The sequence below is a fragment of the Notolepis coatsorum genome (genome assembly GCF_963971535.1).
Source record: "Notolepis coatsorum genome assembly, chromosome: 10".
Classification (NCBI taxonomy): Eukaryota; Metazoa; Chordata; class Actinopteri; order Aulopiformes; family Paralepididae; genus Notolepis; species Notolepis coatsorum.
This window is the reverse complement of record NC_140174.1, coordinates 16,372,285-16,395,236: the sequence shown is the minus strand read 5'-3', so window position 1 is coordinate 16,395,236 and position 22,952 is coordinate 16,372,285. Positions and strand designations below refer to the sequence as shown.

Sequence of the window (22,952 nt, the reverse complement as noted above, 5' to 3'; positions counted from 1 at the left end):
CTTGTTGCTTGAGTAATTGCATATGGCAACCTATTCCACTGTGAGATGGCCCTATAGCAGTTATTTTCATTGCATTTGATCTCTGTAGAGGAATTGAAACATGGCCTGTGCTCATGTCTGGCTTGGGAAACGGTTATTTTTTAGTACAGGTTGGTTGTTTAGACACAGTTATATTTCTGAATAGTGTTAGTAGGCTGCGTGTCGATCTGTCCTCTACTTTCAACCACGCAAGATCCCTATGCATTTGGTCTACTCATATAGAACACTCGAGTGCAAGACGAGCTGCTCTATTCTGCACAATCTGAAGTTTTGGCCTCTGGGCGCAGGATGAGCTGGCTGCTAAAAGCACTCAAAGCTAGTTATTCCAGCACACAAGGGACATTATTATGACACATGTTTCATTGAAAAGGAAGGAACATACACATTTCAGATTGAGATTCGGATTATTATATTGTCACAGCCTTTTTTTTTTTTTTTTAGATGTACATACATTCAGAAAAACATGAGATGCTTGTTTTTTCCCGGCTGATTTGTAAACACAATACACAATGGTAAAAAAAAAACAGCGGATAAATAAATCAATGAGGAATTATTCTAGTGTCAGTAGCAGCAGTGTGTGCGTTTAATAAGTGTGCTTGTGTGGTGTGTAAGTCACTTCAGGTGCTTTAGTGTGTACAGTATGCTCATGTGGTAATTCAGTCTATTTGGTATTACTATTCTAATAAACCTATTTTTGTGTTCCATCTGTAGATGTGTGGAGCCAGATCATACTTCCAACTTGTGTGTGGCTTCCAACTTTAAGATAAGATAAGACAAGATATTCCTTTATCGATCCCCTTGGGGAAATTCGGTGTTATACCCAGCATGGGGGAGGTGAGGTTTAGAGTTGATATAGTCTGTGGACAATCTGATTATATTTCATATTTCCATTTCATATTTCAAACTTCTCAGGGACTCCTTCACCAGGTGAAATAAAGTACATTCTAAAAGCAAACACATTCACCCTTGATATTTTACTAATACCCACTTCCCTAGACCCTAGTTGAAACGTTGAGGTTTAACGATTGGAATAAAACCACCTTCAGATTCACATTCAGCAGAGATGAGAATTCACTCAGAATCTACTGGATTATGATTGGCTGAGGGGCCTTTCAAGAAACTGCACGGTTTTTCGATCGAGGTCATACAAACATCAAAGAGTTTGGGATATGAAGTCCTTTGTTGAACATTGGGCTGCGTGGAAATAGTAATTCCATCATGAATGAAAATGAAAATCATAAATCCAAGCAACCCATTACCTATCCCCACCTAACTCTCCAACACACACCTCAGACCAAAAAAGAAGAAAAAAGTTTAAAAAAAAAAGTACAACGCCAAGCGGAGCTCTCTTGTCTAAAGACTGCGTGCAGCAGATGTCGACTAGGTTTATTTGTGTTTTAGTCCTCTTAGTACTGGGGAACTACCATTTGCAATAATAATAAACTCCACACACACACGATTCCTGTCAAAGACATTCGATGTGTTTTCTAAGCAATCGACGTCGCGTCCTCGCAGCGGCTGAATGAATGAATGAAAATTGTATTTACAGATTGCAGAATGGGTACAATACAGTACGGCTCAATACACACAATTGTTAAGGGGATGCAGACCAGAGGAAGACTCGTCTTGTTTACATCAGGGTCCCCCATTTTCAATCCATAATGAGTAATGACTGACAGACAAGCAGGAGGACAGACAGCAGGACAGTCGGTGATCCATGATGAGACAGATCAGTGATCCAGCTGACGGCGAGCTACTAGCTGGGATCTAGCCGTGTTGTTGTTATCGTGGCGGTGGGTTTACAACAGTGTGCGATCATTAGCTATAAGTTAGATAACGTCGCCGCTGCTGCTGCTGCAGAGAGAGACGCGCTGAGCCGAAGGAGCGTCAGATGCTAATCAAGCTAACGCCACAGAAACATGCGGCTCGTCGAGGCGGAGGAGACCCTCGGGACAACAAGGTTCACCGCTTTCTGCCGCAGGACACGACGAGTTTGTTGAGTGGACTCTGCAGTATCTGTATGTACAATCTCAAGTCCTAGTTCCACCCATTTGAACTTGTGTTGTAGTGTAAACACCCCGTCAACCGGTTAGCTTAGCCGCTACCGCTGTACTGTCTCTGTACTAAACGCCTAACGCTAGGTCGCTAATTAACATCGGGTTAGATCGTTCTGGTTAGCTCCTTTTTGATCCGGTTAATCTATCCGATCGTGTCAACAGTGTCGGTGTTGTGTGAAGAACCGCTTGCTAGGCAGCCCGGCTACCTGCTAACACGGATGGCTTCTTCACTGTTAGCTCGCTAGCTAACGTTAAAGGCGATGTGTCCACTAAAAGCCTAACGGTAGCGGCAGAGGTCGGGCGTTTTTATTGTTAGCATCATGCGTGACTGTCTCTGGCTCTCAGCCCACAGCGTGCTGCTGAACTGTGATGGCAGCAGCAAGCCGTGTTGTATCCCCACCACGACCCCACCGCCGGGACACAATGATAATATGTGCTTTACAGTTTGTGGTTGACCTACTTTAAATCGCTATTATTATGGTAGTTGGCGACCAAGTGAACGTTAGCCAGCAGCACGCGTTAGCCTCGGTGGATTTAAAGAGCCTGTCTGTACAGTCTCCTCCCCATCATGTATATTCTCTGTCAGGATCTCTGGGTAACAGTACTGTATATTTTTACATATCGTATATGTCACAAATGTAACATTACTATATACCTGTATGTCATGTATGTCCCTATGCCATAAATGTCATGATGTCATGCATGTTGTGTATGTCATTTATGTCACTGAATTGAAAATGGGGGACCCTGATGTAAACAAGACAAACGTCTTTCTCTGGTCTGCATCCCCTTAACAATTGTGTGTATTGTTGAGCCGTACTGTATTGTACCCATTCTGCAATCTGTTAAATAAAGTTTTCATTCATTCATGTTTGTTCCGGTGGATGGAGGTAACGTTAGCGTTACTTCGAGACTGTTTTGACAATTGTTTTAAGCCGTCCTCGCTTAATCATAACAGGTCTGCATAACCATGCGATGGACTCGTTAACGTCCAGCTGATCGTTAAGCATCATATAAATGAACAATGTGTCCGATGGAGACGCCACTTGGTCTGTTGTGTATTTAACGGGTACCGTGGCTTGCCAGCCACCAACAGTGTGCCAGTCAACAGCCCACACCTGTATCCCTGTATCTAGGGATCTATTGACGAATAAGATAGCGCATTGCATATTTAGCTATTTGCGCCTCAACTTTTAACGTCTAATGTAGGCAAAGTCCACGTCTGTTCGCCTCGGGCCTGGACGAGATAACGGTACTAAGTGATAACGCGTACAATGACCTTTGATGGCCACGGCGGCGTGTTGCACAATGGGCCTCCTCTCATCTGTGGACATTAGTCCCAGAGACCATGCTCGCCCTCAGCATCATCACACCAGCAGCCCACATGCCCGGTCCTCTCACCTCTTTGTTCAACTAACAAATGCCCCCTGTTGCATTATGTGCCAGGGCTATTTCTGTCTAGACACTCCCATCTCCCTCTCACCCCACTCCGCTCTGTTTTGCCTGTGGCTAGACTTACAAAAAAAAAAAAGGAATACATTGTTGGATATGTTTTATACCACTAATGGCTGTAGGGCAGCACTTTACATAATGAATTACGTAAATCATTTGATACAATGAGGATGAGTTTGACCACTAATGAACTCCAAGCATGTGTGATCTGACCAGTGAGGATGAGTTCGACCACTTATGAGCTCAATCAATTTCTCAATAAAATAAATAACCTTCTTACTGTCTTCTATTATTACATGGCGTTTTCACATTCGCCGAAATGCTTGCTTGTGATTGGTCAATAGCGCTCGTCAGAGGTCCGATATTACTCGATAACGGACCTCTGTGGAACAATAATGACCGCTGTGCGCAGCTGTTCGCAATCAAGGCCACTGACACACTGCATCAGTGCAGCCAATCAGACACACCTGCTGGCTGTGTGACGATGACAGCGGAGCCAGAACAGAACTACGTCTGCATTTGATCTCGTCTTGTCGATGTAAAATGAATTAGGTATATTGTTAGTAACTTAGTAAGTTAGCCATGTAATAAGCGGGATAATGTATAGCTATACTCGATCATTGTCGTGAAATAATTGACCTTCACTGAAGTTTAAAACACCTCTGCGCTGCGCCTCGGTATTTTAAACTCTGTGTCGGTCAATTATTTTGCGACAATGACCTCGTAGCTATACATTATCCCTTACATATACTACTATGCTAATATGTCTATACTACTGTATGCACTCAAGTTCAACACTGCCAGGCGAACAATGCCACTGACCCTTAGCTGCCAGATTTGTACCCCTCCTGCTGACTTGTTGTATACAATTTGTAAGTCGCTTTGGATAAAAGTTACTAAATGTAAATTATCTGACCAATAAGGATGAGTTTGACCACTTAAAATCTCAAAGCGTTTGGGATCTGACCAATCAGGATGTTGGGAGATGAAGTAATATTAAATATATGAAATGTTTTTGTATTCAAGTCGTTGTTTATTGCGGGGCTACCGGGAGCTTGTATATGGAACGAGCAAGAATTAAAATTGTTGCACAAGTGCAGCCGCCAGTTCAGCGTCGCTATGTTGTTGTTTTTTGCTAGTATGGTTGTGAAATTGGTATTAAATCTAGCTCTAAGTGGTATTAAATGGTCTTAAATGTAACTTGTTGAAACCTGCAGTTATTCTGGAGCGTCTATGCTTCCTGTCTTCCAGAGGGAGAAGGAGGAACGGATCTCGAGTACCAGACCTGCCTGCTGAACGTTCTCTTCCCTGACGAGCCTCCGGGACCATGCTGACCATCCTGGCTGCCGGCTCTGTGTTCTTCCCAGGCCTCTTCCTGCTTTCCAAGCAATGCCTGAAACACCTCCCAGCGCTGCGGTGGAGCGAGGGGGACGCCGTCATCGTCTCCGCCAGGCAAGACAACTCCTAATATTCTATATAACCCTATCGCTTCCTTTATAGTTTAGATTAGATTCAAAATACAGTACAGTACAAGGAAAAGAAGTTTGGCATCCAACCAGACTGCAAATGTAACAGTAAAGTGCAATAGTATACAATGTACAGGTGATTAAACGGGGTACTACTGAGTATTAGTGCTATTACTATTATGTACCTTACTACTGTGCTACTATACTTATATTACTACTTATCATGCTAATATTTTTATTGTAGCTGAGGGCCTACACAACCCTGACTGTATTTAAATAATGAGATTGACAAATACTAAATTATTAATGAACCAATATTATATGTACACAAAATGGCGGACACTCTATTAAAGAGGAGGGGACAGGGGTACCAGGTTGAATAATCACATTTAATGTGTAACATAAACACAAATGTAAGTAAATATAAACAACAACAAATATAATGGGGTTAATACAATTTTCTTATAAACAGTATCCTAATTATTATACAATTTATATATAACAATGTTTGAATGAATTATGATTCCTAAATGAATGGTACCAGGCCGTTGGAGCTCTGAATGGAGGTGGGGGGTGGAGTGGATGATGACGTCCGGAGGAGAAAGCTGAGGGCGGAGACGACAATCTCTAATGTAGACGTAACCGTGGAAGACCGTCGGGTAGTCGCTGGATATAGAGGGGGTCTCGTACGGACCGGGTTCCCACAGTCCAAACCGCCCGAGCTTCGGGTAACGGTTGGTGCGTTAGCCCTTTATACTAGGGCTAACTAGCAAACAGTCCGTTGGTTGCTATATGAGTTCAGCCTCAACGAACTCGGTCTAAAGTTTAACGTCTCCTTCTCCGTTATCCTCTGCCCGTCGCCGTCGGCAGATCGATGCGGGAGTATGGTATTCCTCCTCTCCCATGGCGACACCACAACACCGTTTCCAACTAATCTAATAACGGCACTAACGTTGCCACCACAGCGCTGTAGCAAAACACCTCTCTCTCTCCTCACTTTTATTCTCCAACTAACTGTATCTTTTTTCTCCGTTTAATATGTGGTGAGTGGCTCGCGCTGCATATACATAACTAACGTTAACGTTCTCTGTTCCAATGGGTGTGCGCTGTATGCAGCGCGCGATACAAGGAGCATACAGGCAAACAATAAAAACACTATCAGGTCTACAGTAAATATATATATTTTTTTTTGTATTTTATTTTTTTATTATTTTTTAAACAAACACATAAACAAACATGACAACACACGATTAGATAAACAGTAAATATATATCTTATATAAATAAAACAATATATATATATATACATATATAGAAAATAATAAACTTGGACTTTAGGTATTAATCTGGACCTTCAGAACAACTACTATGCACTCAGAGTGTAACACTCAAGCATATATATATATATACAGCATTATTGTACATGCTGTCAAACAGAGTTATATGGGTTATATGCAGGTGTATAAGTAGGTATTGTTGTGGAATATTTGAAATGAGCCAAACCGTGAAACTGTAGAAATTTAGAGTCAAATTGTATCAAAAATAGAACATAGTTTATTATCTGTTTCTGTGGCCACAAAAAGAGTATGCTCAGTTTATAATCAGAGACAAATGTGTACACACAAAGTGTCTGACCAGAAAGTGAGAAAGAGCTCTGGGCAGTACAAAGTTGACATGATGTCAAAAGATGACAAATTAAAAACAGATGTGACAAGAAAGGTAAATAAAGAGGTTTTGTCATGTCTCACACAAACTGTTAAGACTGTCGCCCTAGTGTCTGAGCTGTAGCTGTATACTAACTAGAATAGAATAGAATAGAAATACTTTTATTATCCAGAGGGAAATTTGACACTGCAAATCGCTCAACATTTAAACATTTAGACAGAACAGGTCACGAATAAAAATAACAAAACAAATAAAATTGCCTAAGATAAGAGTAGAATAAAAATGGAATAAAATATACAGTAAATAAATACAGTAAAAATATACTGAGGTCTACAGTAGGTGTAATATTGCACAGTGCTGTTTCAAAAGTAAGAGTCCAGGAAGATGGTAACTGTCACTCTGTGCTCAGTGATGCAGTGAGGCACAGTGATGCATTGTATAGTCTGATGGCTGTTGGAATGAAGGACTTCCTGTGCCGTTCAGTGCTGCATTTAGGTAGTGTGAGCCTGGCACTGAACATGCTCCTCCTGTCAGCCAAGTCTGTGTATAGTGGGTGGGAGGGGTTTTCCCTGATGGCCTGGAGCTTAGCAAGGCTCCTCCTCTCCGCCACCCTCGCTAGGGAGTCCAGCTCCACCCCAACCACGCTACTGGCCTTCCTGACCAGCTTATCCAGCCTGTTTGTGTCCCCTGCTCTCAGTCCGCTGCCCCAGCAGGTCACAGCGTACAAGAAGGCGCCCGCCACCACCGACTCATAGAACATCCTCAACATCCTTGTACAGACATTGAAGGATCTCAGCCTTCTGAGGAAGTAGAGTCGGCTCTGGCCCTTCTTGTACAGTGCCTCTGCGTGTTTTGAGCCGTTCAGTTTGTTGCCGATAATATCGGACATCCCTAATATATACGGTATATACAGCTCTTGTACAGTTATATGGGTGTATTGTAGAGTTATAATGTGTCTGTCCTGTGTTCTCAGGTTGGTGTCCACAGTTCAGGCCATCATGGCTTCTTCGACTGGTTGCATCATCGCTGCTTCCTGCGATGACATCATCGAGGACCAGTAAGTCCAGAAAGTGACATCACACCACATCTCATCCCACCGGGCCTGGCTGTACAGTATAGTTTACTTGGAAGAACAACGAGCCTACCGGTTGTTCTTTTAAAGGACACTGCTGGTGTTGTTGAGGTTTTTCGCACTATTTTTCCCATCTTACACGACAACTTGAGTTACAGCCATTGCCAGAAACTGTGAATTGAACTTGACTCATAGCTCATAACGCTTCCAACACACATCTACATTTACATACACACACATCTACATGCATCTAAAGGTCTATCTACTAGGGGTGGAACGGTACGCATTCGAACCGTACACCGTTCAATACGACCTCCACGGTTCGGGGCATGTGTGTATTGTTCGGTTCACGGGATGCGCAAAAGAAATACGCACATACACGCACTCACAGACCCAGAGACAGAGAGGCGCTAGCTAAGCTAACTAACGTTAAGACGCTAACCGTGGAAACGCTCACAGCGAAGTGACTCCACGACACCAGTTCCATTAGTGAGGAGGGGGTATATTGACCAGGCTTGACAACAGAAGTTCAAAGATAACTTCTAGGGGTGGAACTGTACGCATTCGAACACACCCAGAGACCGAGAGGCGCTAGCTAAGCCAACCTAACATTAGCCGCTAACCGTGGAAATGCTCACAGCGAAGTGACTCCACGACAACAGTTCCATTAGTGGGGAAGGGGGGGTGTATTGACAAGGCTTGTCAACAGAGGTTCAAAGATAACTTCACTTTTATTGGCTGTTCGTTTATATATCGCTTCAAGAATCGGGCTTCTCTAGGTTCCAATGCTGTGTTACTGTTGACAATGACTTCCTCGTGTGACGTCACTTCAAATTAGGGCTGTCAGTTTATCGCGTTAATTAGATTAATTAATTACACAGCAAATTATCGCGTTATGAAAATTAACTCAAAATTAATTACAAAAAAGTTTTTTTTTTTTTTTTTTTTTATATAATATTTTTTTTGTATCTCATTCATTCCATAAGAATGTAGAATACACATTTACAGATGTTTTTTAATATGGTCCATTTGCATGTTCTTGGTATCTGATTCTAGGGACATCTATGAATCTCAGGGAATGTATTCCCAGTGTCAGAAATACTGTGGGCTAGATCCACAAAGAATGAATTGCACAGTGCAAGTTGCACCCTTACTTACAATTCATTATGAATTGAAAATGGGGGACCCTGATGTAAACAAGACGAAAGTCTTTCTCTGATCTGCATCCCCTTAACAATTGTGTGTATTGAGCCGTACTGTATTGTACCCATTCTGCAATCTGTTAATAACATTTTCATTCAATCACTCAATCTGCGCTGTGATTGATTGAATGAAAATTTTATTTTGAGTAAATTGTAATGAACCAAATGAGAATATCAATATTTTTTTGTTATCTTTGACTGTGAATAACACCATGCTCAAATTGACCAGACCTGAAAAATCTAAGCAAATTAATAGATGGAAGATGATCAAACAGAAGGTTTTGTAGATACAGTACTGAATTCTGCCATCCGGACACATGCAATTTGAAATATGATTATAGAATATAGAATATCAGGCATAAAATGGTTATGCGATTAAAATGCGATTAATTAATTACAAATCCTGTAATTAATTAGATTAATTTTTTTAATCGCCTGACAGCACTACTTCAAATATAGCTACCAAGACGCTCAAACCGCAAACCTAATACATCATGGGGGGAGGGGGGCTGTATCTCTCTTTACTGCATGCAGTGGAAAACTAATAAAAGCGAGTCGGGTAGGTACCATGTCCATGCAGTGGAAAAGCGGCATAAGAGAATACTTCATAATGTTTCATGCAACTAAAAAGTAAATAAATATATATATATTTAGTACACATGATTTATTTATTTATTTTAAATAACTGACAATTTTCCTTTTTGATAAGAAATCCAGCCATATTCCTTTCATTGTATTTCAAATACTGCACTTTAATTGTTTTTAGATAAAACAACTTATACCGAACCGAAAACCGTGACCCCAAAACCGTGATACAAACTGAACCGTCGATTTTGTGAACCGTTCCACCCCTAGTAGATTATTTTTTTTTGTATCTACTTTTTTCTCCCATTTTTTCTATTTTTCTCCCATCCCAATTTCGTATCGTCCAATTCTACCCTCCCCTGTCTCGAACGCTGTTAGGCCATGCCTCCCACAAGCCGGCTGCAATGTGGACGAAGCCTTACATCACGTGTCCCCTCCGGTACTCGAGGAAGCAGCCGTCGCATCTTTTCACCTGCACAGCGCGATCTCTCAGCGGCGGGGGTCTGCGTGGGAGGGACACGCCGCCGCCGTCGCTTCCTGATTCTGCTGCGCAGGCGCACCAACCGACCTGTAGGATTCGCTGTCCACAACGTCCGATCCCCACCCATCAGCTTTCCCACCCCTAACACTGCCAATTGTGTTAGTATGAATGACCAGCCAAGCTGATAGCAATGCGGAGAGGTGGGCTCGAACCCAGCGTCTCCTGCATTGGTGGCGAGCGCCTTGCCCACTACACCACCTAGCCGCCCTCACCCCTAGTAGATTCTATATCTATATCTCTACAGACATGTAAAAAAGGTTAGGTACTACTTAGAGATGTTCCGATACCATTTTTTCCTTTCCGATCCGATTCCGATACCTAAGCTTTGGGTATTGGCCGATACCGATACTTATCCGATACCAGTGCATACATAAAAAAAAAAAATTATATAAATTATACTTTTTTTTAAAATGTTTATTACAGATACTGTTTTATATATACTGTTTTTTAGTAATAACTAGAAAGTAATGGTATTTATTCAACAACAGGTGATTGTATAGATTTGTATTAGTATCATTAATCAACGAGTATGGGGCTGCAGCACTGCAGATATACCCTACTCCAATGATCCGCACGGACGCTACCCAGTGGCTCTGCAGATATACCCTACTCAGTCTGTAAGCTAGTAGCAGATAGAATGTTCATGTTGTGATTTTCGATTCAAAATAAATATTCAACATTCTCTTTTGAGACTCCGCCTCAGACTCTTATCCTTTGGCACTTGGAACTTGCTGTACTTTGCTTGCAGGTCTGCAGACATTATTGCTGGATTATGAATAGCACCAACTTTAGACACGGTATCGTTATCAAGCTAAGCTAGCTGACCTAGCTCGTCTTCCCGCATTGACATTTGATAACGTTAGTCAGCTAACACTAGTCAGTAGCTACTTAACTTAAATACGATTCACCGTGGGTGCATTATTGTTGATAGACTATCACGGACAGTGTCAGGTCCTGGAGAAAAGACAGGCGATCATCTGATTTGATGTAATGGGCGGATGTTGTTCCAACTAGCTAGCTTTTCAGCTAATGCTATCATAACACCAGCAAAACACATCCCGTCCGAGCTCCCCGTCACACCGCACTGTCGGGGACAATGGAATTTAAGAAAGTGTATCTGCTGTTAAAATGACAAACAGCATCACACTTTAAAACACGTTCATTTTATAATCCTCACTCTCCACAGGAGATAAATTACGTCATGGGATCGGAGGCTACAATTTACGTGTATATACCGATACCAGCATTTTAGGCAGTATCGGCGGCATTTCCGATACTGGTATCGGAACAACGCTAGTACTACTCCTATCCGAGCTCCGGGAGGGTCATCAAAGAGAAGTCGCCTATTCTCAGTCCTTGCCCCACAATGGTGGAATGAACTACCTACCCCAGTTAGGACAGCCGAAATCCCTTTCGCCGTCGACTAAAGACGCACTTCTTCAACCATTATCTGAAAAAAGGAAAAGGAAAAAAAAATCTAACCTTACTGTCATGCACATGTCCTAATAAACTAACCTACACTGTAGCACTCAACACTTTGATGAACATTGTTACTCAGCTGATAGAGTTGTACCCTTCCTGATGATTTGTCGTACAGAACTTGTAAGTCGCGCCTTTGGATAAAAGCGTCAGCTAAATGTAAATGTACAGACGGATATGGAGATATATATATGCTGTAAATAATATAGATATATACATGTATACTTACTATTTACTTATTGTACATGCTATCACACAGAGTTATATGGGTAGACTATAGTATGAGGTAGGTAGTTATGATTACAGTGTAGGGCTGTTATCTCCAGGTATGTAAACCGGGAGCTCTCCTGCAGCTGTCGAGGAAACATGACGAGGGGAAGCCTGAATGGTGTGAAGACGGATCAAATGGAACCTTTCAAAATAGCACAAACTGTCCACGTGCGTCGGTGTTGAAGGCAATTGCTCGACATAACTTGGTGCACAAGACAAACATTTCAAACAAAGTACCAGTTGAGTGGCAGCGGGTTTCATTCATTTCGAAGCCACATGGAGCACACAGCCAAGGGATACAGTAGTAAGTAACCCTTTCACTACCACACTAACCGTCTGTAGTGTGGTAGTGAAAGGTTAACCTTCTGTATTGTCGCAGTGAAAGGGTTAACCCTTTGGTAGTGTGGTAGTGAAAGGGTTAAAGCATCGCACACGGGGCCCGAAATTAACTTTTTGACTCGCCGGCCAGTGGCGGGTAGATGGGGAAAATCTACCCGCCAAGCATATTTCTTACTGGCCCAAAAGAAAGAAAATGTGTGTCACATATAATACCTACTGTTGAAACCCTGCACTCTTTTGCAAATGAACTGTTTCCTGTCCATTTAGTCTAGAGCCGCCTACTGGATGCTAACGGGTTCTGCCAGACCGTTCCTGGTGCAGATCGGTTATATTATACATTGCAAATGAATATAGGCGGTAAAGAATGTAGTCCTTTTGGTAATGTGTGTGTTTGTGTGCGACTGCTGTTCTAGAATACCGTTGTAACGGACAGGGATTCATCTTCCTGTGTCGCTCCATCCTGAAGGCAGGCTTCCTGTGTTCCTCTCCGCCCAGGCATTGGCTGACCAGCACCTACATCCTGTTCGCGGTGCCCTACTTCCTGTACGACATCTACGCCATGTTCATGTGCTACTGGTACAAGCTGCGGGTCAAGGGTCACGAGGAGGCCGCGGCGGCGCCCCAGCACGTGGGCTCGGCGCTCAGGAGCTACCTGCGGCGCGAGTTCCTCATGGTGCTGCACCACGTCGTCATGGTCACCGTCTGCTTCCCCGTCTCCGTGGTAACCGTCGCCCCGAGAGATGGTGCTCAGGGTCGAGATTCAAGGCCTCAAATTCCACTTGTTTATTGTCCATATATACAGTGGGGAGAACAAGTATTTGATACACTGCCGATTTTGCAGGTTTTCCCCCACTTAGAAAGCATGTAGAGGTCTGTAATTTTTTTTATCATAGGTACACTTGAGGTACACACTACAACTGTGAGAGACGGAATCTAAAACAAAAATCCAGAAAATCACATTGTATGATTTTTAAGTAATTAATTAGCATTTTATTGCATGAAAATGATGAAATAAGTATTTGATACATCAGAAAAACAGAACTTAATATTTGGTAAAGAAACCTTTGTTTGCAATTACAGAGATCAGACGTTTCCTGTAGTTCTTGACCAGGTTTGCACACTGCAGGAGGGATTCTGTCCCACTCCTCCATACAGATCTTCTCCAGAGCCTTCAGGTTTCTGGGCTGTCGCTGGGCAACACAGACTTTCAGCTCCTTCCAAAGATGTTCTATTGGGTTCAGGTCTGGAGAATGACTATAGGCCACTCCATGTACAACCCCAAGAACACCATCCCAACCGTGAAGCATGGAGGTGGAAACATAATTATTTGGGGATGCTTTTCTGCAAAGGGAACAGGACGGGTCTTCCAGCATGACAATGACCCGAAACACTCAGCCAGGGCAACTAAGGAGTGAGAAGCATCTCAAGGTCCTGGAGTGGCCTAGCCATTCTCCAGACCTGAACCCAATAGAACATCTTTGGAAGGAGCTGAATGTCTGTGTTGCCCAGCGACAGCCCAGAAACCTGAACATCTGTATGGAGGAGTGGGACAGAATCCCTCCTGCAGTGTGCAAACCTGGTCAAGAACTACAGGAAATGTCTGATCTCTGTAATTGCAAACAAATGTTTCTTTACCAAATATTAAATAAAAAAAATGTCTGATGTATCAAATACGTATTTCATGCAATAAAATGCAAATTAATTACTTAAAAATCATACAATGTGATTTTCTGGATTTTTGTTTTAGATTCCGTCTCACAGTTGACGTGTACCTATGATAAAAATGACAAAATATCATGCTTTGTAAGTGGGAAAACCTGCAAAATCGGCAGTGTATCAAATACTTGTTCTCCTCACTGTATATATATATATAACACTGGTCTATTGCAGTGTTGCAATGTCACATAGCCCTATACAATGGTATATCGTAACAGCATATTTACCTAGATGTTTGCTGTTGAAATGTATATTAAATGTAAACAAAGAGGCCTATTGGGATCCTAATGTGAAGATGCTCGTTATTTTATGTTTGAACTTTATGCATTGCTCTTCATCTGCCAATTTTGTGTTTTTATTTTAAAAAATTGCAATATCGGTGTGATTGTGATGTCGGGGGCGATGGTGGCTCGGGGGGGTAGAGCGGTTCTCTGGTAATCGTAAGGTTCCCGGTAGGGATGTCCGATATTATCAGCCGATATTGGCATTAAAATGTGATATCAGAAATTATCGGTATCGGTTTTCAAAATATTTATTTATTTATTTATTTTTTAACATTTATTTAACCTTTATTTACCCAGGCAAGCAAGTAAGAACAAATTCTGATTTTATTTATTGTCAAAAGTATGCATAATGTTGTGTTAATTCCACAACAAGAGATATGTAATGTTAATTACCTGAAATTATTCCGTTTTTGGGGGGGGGAAACCCTGCATATATCGGTATCGGTTGATATCGGTATCGGAAATTAAGAGTTGGACAATATTGGTATATCGGTAAAAAAGCCAATATCGAACATTCATAGTTCCCGGTTCGATTCCCGCTCCTCCCGGGCAGCGTGTCGAATGTGAGCGAATGTGAGGAACAAAGTTGTAAAGCGCTTTGGATAAAAGCTGCTATATAAATGCACCATTTACCTTTTTGATATCGCTCCAGCCTACCTGGAAGGAAGTAGGCGGCGGCTTCCTTGCGAGTCGGTGACTCATCTTCTTCTTCTTCTTCTCTCCTCAGTTCTGGCGGCAGGGGAAGGGGGACTACTTCCAGGGCGTTTTGCTCATGGCTGAGCTCAGCACCCCGTCCGTCTGTCTGGGCAAGATACTCATCCAGGTACCTCTTCTGTTATTGTGATCAGGAAGAGGTGATGAATGCGAGTTTGTTGCAGAGTGTGTTTGCATGCGCCACGTTCTTCACACCTTCACGTACTGGACGGCTTTCCTCCTGCATTAGAGGCATTAAAGGCATGCAGCTTGTTTGTGGACCAGCAGCTGCACCTGCGTCCGTCTGACACAGCCGTCATCTGTGACATAACGGCTGAATACATGTTAGTGGTGTGAGTGGCTGTGTGGATGTATGGACTAGTGTGTCGGTTTCTGGGTGAATGTTGACCCTGCAGTGATCTACCACCACCCCCTCCCCCTCTACCACCACCCCCTCTACCACTACCTCTACCACCACCACCACCCCCTCCCCCTCTACCACTACCACCACCCCCTCCCCCTCTACCTCTACCACTACCACTACCACCACCCCCTCCCCCTCTACCTCTACCACCACCACCAACACCCTCCCCCTCTACCACCAACACCCTACCCCTCCACCACCCCTCCACCTCTACCACTACCACCCTACCCCTCTACCACCAACACCCTACCTCTCTACCACCAACACCCTACCCCTCCACCACCCCCTCCCCCTCTACCACTACCACCAACTCTACCACTCCCAAGGGGATCAATAAAGGAATATCTTAACACCCTCCCCCTCTACCACTACCACCAACTCTACCACTCCCAAGGGGATCAATAAAGGAATATCTTAACACCCTCCCCCTCTACCACTACCACCAACACCCTACCTCTCCACCTCCCCCTCTACCACCACCATCACCAACACCCCTCTACCCCCCTACTAGAGGTCTGCACAGGCCTGAAATTTCAGCCCCGGCCCACCCCTCTCCCAACACCATCACCACCCCTCTCCCAACACCATCACCACCCCCCACCCCTCTCCCAACACCACCACCACCTCTATCACACAACACAACTATAATACTGTATAATATTTTGTTAATCAAAACATGACTTCCATAGTACCTTTATACCCGTATCACTGTACATATTAATTAGATTATGTTCAAATGTATTGTCATCATGCAGCACAAGTACAGTACAACTAAAAGTTTGCCATCCAACCAGAGTGCAAATGTAACGGTAAAGTGCAATAGTAATATACAATGTACAGGTGATTAAACTGGGTATAAAGTATATAAATTAGTAATACTACAACTCTGTACATACATCTGATTAGCACTATTACTCAGTAGTACTAATTTATATATCTTATACCCAGTTTAATCACCTGTACATTGTACATTACTATCACACTTTACTGTTACATTTCTCTCTCCGGTTGGATGCCAAACTTTTAGTTGTACTCTACTTGTGCTGTTATGATGACAAACGATACATTTAAATCTCATTTTAACCCTTTCACTGCCGCACTACCAAGCGGTTAACCCGTTCACTGCGACAATACAGAATGTTAACCCTTTCACTGCCACACGACAGCAGGTTAACCCATTCACTACCACACTACAGAAGGTTAACCCTTAACCGTCTGTAGTGTGATAGTAAAGGGTTAACCTTCTGTAGTGTGGTAGTGAAAGGGTTACAATGTTTTCCTTGCAGCAGCGTTTAAAGATTTCACAGGAAAATAGCCAAGTTTTGAATGAAGTATTTATAATCTGTACTGAAAAAAGGAAATGCTATCAAACACCAAAACAAACGATACAGATTCAGGCTGTAAAACCAAGCGACAGCCTCTGTGGGGCGGCGGCGAGAGGCTGAACCCAGAGGACGCTCTCTGAACCTGCTGAAACATCTCCGTGCTGCTGCTGGCCGCCCCAGATAAGAGCCGGTGTAGACACTGATAACAAACAATGTAATGTAATGTAAATGTAATGTAAATGTAAACAAGACCCTGTTCTGTTGACACGTCCTCCACAACGCCACTCCCCTCCCCTCCCCTCCCCTCCCCTCCCTCTCTGTGTCGAATGGAACAGACGTTTGTATTCCGTCCACAAAGCATGGCGTTCATCTGCCTCTGTTTTTCCACTTTTAAGCGTTCATGTAGTGCTGTATTAACTCCTTCAGCTTTCAACAACCTTTACTGCTTCTTGCTCCCCTTCTCTCTCTCTCTCTCTCTCTCTCTCTCTCCTTCTCCCCCTTCTCTCTCTCCTCTCTCCTTCTCCCCCTCCTCTCTCTCTATCTCCTTCTCTCTCTCCTCCTCCCCTCTCAATCTCTCTCTCCTCCTCCCCTCTCCAATCTCTCCTTCTCCCCCCTCTTCTCTCTCCTCCCATCCCATCCTCTTCTCTCTCTCTCTCCCCATCCTCTTCTCTCTCCCCTCTCTTCTCTCTCCTTCTCCCCCCTCTCTCCTTCCCCCTCTTCTTCTTTCTCTCTCCTCCCCATCATCTTATCTCTCTCCTTCTCCCCATCTTCTTTCTCTCTCTCCTACCCATCCTCTTCTCTCTCCTTCTCCACCTCTTCTCTCTCCTTCTCCCCCTCCTATTCTCTATCTCTCTCATCCTCCTCTCTCTCAGTACAAACAGCAACACACTCTCCTGCATAAAGTGAATGGGGCTCTTATGCTGATCACTTTTTTCATGTGTCGAGTTCTCCTCTTCCCTTACCTCTACTACGCCTATGGCAGGTATGTCTCTCTCTTCTCTTTTGATCTCTCTGTTTTCTATTGCTCAGCTTGGGTGAGTATCGCTCACATCTCTTTTTATATTTCCCTTTCATTCCACGGGTTGTGTAGGATTTAAGTGCTAATATTCCAGACACTAGCTAATAATACGGTGTCGTCAGTTTATGTTTATTGGGATCCCCATTAGTCATCATCAATGTGTCTAAGGTTGGCTGCAGTGATGCATTTTTTTTACATTCTGATCATGAATAATATCCTGGTGTTTTTATAGACGGCTTCAACTTGACAACATAGACCTTCTAAAAAAAGAAGAAAAAAAAAGAAGAAAAAAAAAAGGACTCAAGTTTATTTCCTGTTGCTAATCTAATAACTGACAGCAAATACACCTGGGTCCAAACGGTTCCCCTAGCGACAGAATGCCAGTGAAACCATCTATAAATGTGGGTGTTACCGTGGAAATGGAAATCTTGCAGAACATTACACATAATAATGAGATCTCAGTATCCTGGCTAATGATGTAGATGCTCTGTGACTGGCCTGATGCCTGTTCAGATGATGCACGCCAGCATGTCCTCTCCGTGGTCTTGGAACCTTCAGTCAATACTTGTGAACTTGAGCCTCTCTCTCTCTCTCTCCCCCAAAAGACTTGACGTGTGATGTCATCAGGTGGGAGGTCTCTGGAGCTGCTCTGTTGACAATGAACGGGAGACTGATTTTATGGACCCGCGGAACATTTTTTTTTAATTTTTTTTTTATATCCTAATGATGTTTATTCTATAGCAGTGTTGTGGGTTCTGGAAGAGAACATGTACCTGTTCTCCTGGCTGTTCTCAGGGTCACGGAACATGTACCTGTGAACTCGGAACAGTCTTGTCACATACAAAGGTCTAATAATAACAACAGAAATGTACCTTGTTGTGAAGCCAACCCGTCCGCTTGAAGCCTTTCTCCAACGCGCTCGTGTTTCCGCGTCTCTGATTGGCCAGGTCATGTGACATGTATGCCCAATCGTGGGACCGCAAGTTTCTACACTGGTTTAGTTTAGGCGCTCTTTCCAAGTTGGTTAAGGGTAGAGTTTGTCTTGGAGCAGGGCGATAGAACGCCTGCCCTGATTCCAAACTCTAACCTTAACCAACTTCGAAAGAGTCGCCTAAGCTTAACCAGTGATAAACTAGGCGTTAGGTAGTTTGCAGGCTGTTCGACCCGGAAATAGGCGCAGAACTTGCCGTCCCACGATTGGCGCACATGTCACATGACCTGGCCAATCGGAGCGCAAAACGGAAACACGGACGCGTTGGAGAAAAGCTACACGCAACCCGTCCAGTAAGTGCAATTAGCACAGGTCCCGGTAGGAGGAAATAAATAAAAGCGTTTTCCAAAGTAAAATATATTTATTATACAAAGGGAAATGAAACCCGTAAACGCACACAATAGGGATAAGGTAAGGGAGAACAAACAGGGATATACCCTAAGACAACCAACACTAAACAAACAAGGTAAATGATACCTCTCTACACTAATAACCCTATCCAAATGGGGGAAGCAAGGGGGAACACTATAAACACATAAACGATCAAAAAGTGTCACAGGACACAAGCCACAAGGCTGGCACTCTGGGAACCACCCAGAAATAATATAACCACAATAAGGCTATTCAAAATGAACCTGTGTGAACGGTTCACACAGTCCCAAAACAGTTGGGCAATGAGGCCAACGCAATAATCAAACCACACAATAGTGGAAATGGCAGAAAGGCAATACAACAATCCACTCCAATGGAAATGGCAAAAGGCAGATGTGCAGCATCTCAGGTTTTATCCACCCGCCCCTTAATTAGTGATTGCCCTCAGCTGCCGTCATCCTCGGACAATCAGCCAATTGGCACACTCTACAGGAAGGGGCGGGCGGCACCTTAGAAGGGGGAAACAAAAAGGGGGGTTTGTTATTAACACATTGGGCGCCATGCATTGTGCCCATCATTATGCCCTCTCTGCCACCGCTGTAAGTCTATGGAGATGTTTACCTTCTTTGCAGGGCTATAACTTTTTAAATATTATAGCTATATCTGCATTACTATGGCCCATTCGACATCGGGTATCTATCATTCCGGATGTGGGAACGTTATATTTTTTCATTCATACATTGTTGTGTTAATACCGTCGAGAATATAAGTATGTTTTTAAGCTTTTCTGCTGTAATTCCAAAAACGCTAGTTATAGGCCCTGAAGCATATGATAGATTATCGATTGGCGTTTCTTTCCTATACACGCTATATTAAAAAATTCAAATGTATATGATCGGTATACATTATGCTTCATCATGCGTGAGGGGGGGGGCGGGGTCATTTATAATTCCTTGATCGTCAGTAACGGCTTTATTTAGTATGGGTTGATATATTGATCAGACTGATTGCAAACAAAGAAATGGACAATCAAGCTGAAAGTAACGTTAGTGTCCTCTTACCGTTCGCCGATGAGACTGGAGGAAAAAGATCCCAATTATTTGACGTCGATCTGCTGGATCCATTTCCGGTTTGTATGACTCAATAAAGTTTTCAAGTTCAAGTTTCTTTAATAGTTGTCATACAGAAGTACAGAATACTTTTATACAAAATGCTTCTTACTGTTGCGCTCCAGAGACTGTGCAAGACAAGATAAGTATGAAATAAAATAACATAGTAAAATTAGAAGTAAAAACAAATGAGGTCACAGTGTTCAGTTTAGACATATGTACAATGTTCGATGCAGAATAGACGTAGTTACCATACAATATACAATACTGTGCAGTGTACTAATATACAATACTATATAGTGCAAGGCAGAAATGGAGAAATGGGACGAGGTGCAATTTAGGTACAATTCACAGTAGGTGTACGAGTTGTAGTGCAAATCCTTTATCAATAAATATAAAGTGTAAGTGTGTTTGTGTGATCTAAAGTGTGGAGAGTGGGTGCTGCAGTGTGTTGTTTGTTTGAGTGTGCGTGTGGGTGTGTGTGCTGTGTGCATTTGATGGTTGTTGCATAGTGATTATTGTTCGTTTAGCAGCCTGATGGCCTGGGGATAGAAGCTTCTTCTGAGTCTTTCTGTGCTCTCCTTAAGACTCCGGTATCGCTTGCCTGACCGCAGCAGTTCAAAGAGGCAGTTGTTCGGGTGGCTCGAGTCCTTAATAATTCTCTTAGCCTTCCCCTTGCACCGCTTGTTAAATGCCGAAATCATATCGATTATTGCGTTTCGAAAGCGATCCAAATGCACTCGAGTGTGTATATTGATCCACGCCACAATATATCTCTGACGGAGGAATTTCCTCGATGCACCGATCGCCACTTCCGGTTTGGCGTGAGTGTAACTCGCCCGACCATCCACCAGGCGGCGGTATTGAGGCGTTGCAATATCAGAACATGGTCCGGCTGCGATCCGGGGTGAGGCTGGATGAATTATGAATGCCATGGTGAAAAAATGAAATATTGATCCCAAACACGTGATACGCCGTTGTTGGCATTCAACGCATGGCGGGCAATAACGATTTACGCCGTTTATGGCGCACAATGTGTTAAGGTGATACTACACCATATGCAAACACAATATTACTTACCTATATTAACCTGATGTTTACATGGTGTTACAAACACAATAATAATGACTAACCCACCTACGTCACAGTTCTCCTGGCTGTTCTCAGGGTCTTTTTGACCATCTTTCCTCAAGTCCTTGTCTCCGGAGCAGCTTCAGACCTTTGGATCTGGGGGAGAGCTGTTTGTGACACTGTCTTAGACCGTCAGAATAACATGTATGAATTCTGATTTGTTCGTGGTTCCCCCTTTTAAAAGGATAACTTTGCTATTTTGCTACCATAGACGCTATTTTCGGTCTGTCTACCATGTACCTGACAGTCTATCTTAGGGCTGTCGCGGTATGACATTTTCTCACCGCGGTTTTGTGTGTGGCTCATCACAAAAAAGGTATTCATTTGTATTCTTTTTTTATATATATATATTTTTTTTTTTATTAAGACATGCGAGTTTACCCGCGATCGTAATAAGAAAAAAATTATAATGCCCGTAGGAGTCCCGATTTCAAACATGTTTGATAATCTATCCATTTGTCCCTCAACATTCTGAAATGTGATAAAAGTAGATTAGGGTTTTTAAATGTATATGTGCGGTACCACCGCATCCCGCGGTGATGAGCCACACACACAACCGCGGTGAGAAAATGTCATACCGCGACAGCCCTAACTCTATGTGTCAGGTACATGGTAGACAGTCTCTGTGTGTCAGGTACATGGTAGACAGTCTCTGTGTGTCAGGTACATGGTAGGCAGACTGTGTGTCAGGTACATGGTAGGCAGACTGTGTGTCAGGTACATGGTAGGCAGTCTCTGTGTGTCAGGTACATGGTAGGCAGTCTCTGTGTGTCAGGTACATGGTAGGCAGACTGTGTGTCAGGTACATGGTAGACAGTCTCTGTGTGTCAGGTACATGGTAGGCAGACTGTGTGTCAGGTACATGGTAGACAGTCTCTGTGTGTCAGGTACATGGTAGGCAGACTGTGTGTCAGGTACATGGTAGGCAGACTGTGTGTCAGGTACATGGTAGGCAGTCTCTGTGTCAGGTACATGGTAGGCAGACTGTGTGTCGGGTACATGGTAGGCAGACTGTGTCAGCTCCAAAATGGCGAAGTTGTCCTTTAAGGTTGACCTGCTCTCAGTGCTTCCTCCTCCTGTGTGTTCAGGTACGCCTCCATTCCCTTCCACCTGGTCCCCCTGTCGGTGTCTTGGCAGTGTAACCTGGGCGCTGCCTTGCTCATGGCCCCCCAGGTGTACTGGTTCTGCCTCATCTCCCGGGGCGCCCTGCGGCTCTTCACCGGCTCCCCGCGCTCCCGGCGGCTGCCGCCGCCGCCGCCCTCCCCCGTGACCTCCGACCCCGACAAGGAGGCCCAGGCGGACGGCCGGGTGTCGCCCCCCCAGCCCGCCAACGGCTACAGCACACGCTCCACAGAGTCCGACGCAGCTACTCACTGAGAGCGTTGGGGGTGGGGGGGGTGGGGGCTGGAGGGGAGGAGGAGGAGGGGTGGGAAGAGAGAGAGTGAGAGAGAATGTACCAATGAGCTTGTAAAGGAAGTAAAGGGTAACGAGGGGGAAGCGAGTAGCAACGTACAGGAAGCTACAGAAAAGGCCTCAGAAGTGGCGCCAGGAGTCTTCGCAGCCAGATGCCACGCCCCCTCCCCTCCCCCGATAACCATGCCCCCTCCCTCCCCCGATAACCACGCCCCCTCCCTCCCCCCGACAACCACGCCCCCTCCCTCCCTCCCCCGATAACCAAAGAAGGTTTTGAGGAGTGGCGCTTTCTGGCTGCGAAGTCCTGCAG

General features: G+C 43.9%; 1 protein-coding gene across 2 annotated transcripts; it reads left to right on the top strand.

The window, feature by feature from the left end:
* Positions 1 to 1,795: 1,795 nt before the first annotated feature.
* On the top strand, positions 1,796 to 22,606 carry tlcd3bb (TLC domain containing 3Bb; the record flags this gene model as incomplete). 2 transcript variants are annotated; one of them, XM_084322474.1, is made up of 7 exons in its annotated part: positions 1,796 to 2,057; positions 4,800 to 5,000; positions 7,652 to 7,735; positions 12,662 to 12,887; positions 14,894 to 14,989; positions 17,481 to 17,590; positions 22,318 to 22,606. In XM_084322474.1, the coding sequence occupies exons 2-7, from the start codon at positions 4,876 to 4,878 to the stop codon at positions 22,604 to 22,606; spliced, it is 930 nt and encodes a 309-aa protein (XP_084178600.1). In that variant the 5' UTR covers positions 1,796 to 2,057; positions 4,800 to 4,875. The 2 variants fall into 2 exon arrangements, with proteins under 2 accessions (XP_084178600.1, XP_084178601.1); XM_084322475.1 differs by lacking the exon at positions 1,796 to 2,057 and adding an exon at positions 2,582 to 2,691.
* Positions 22,607 to 22,952: the final 346 nt, after the last annotated feature.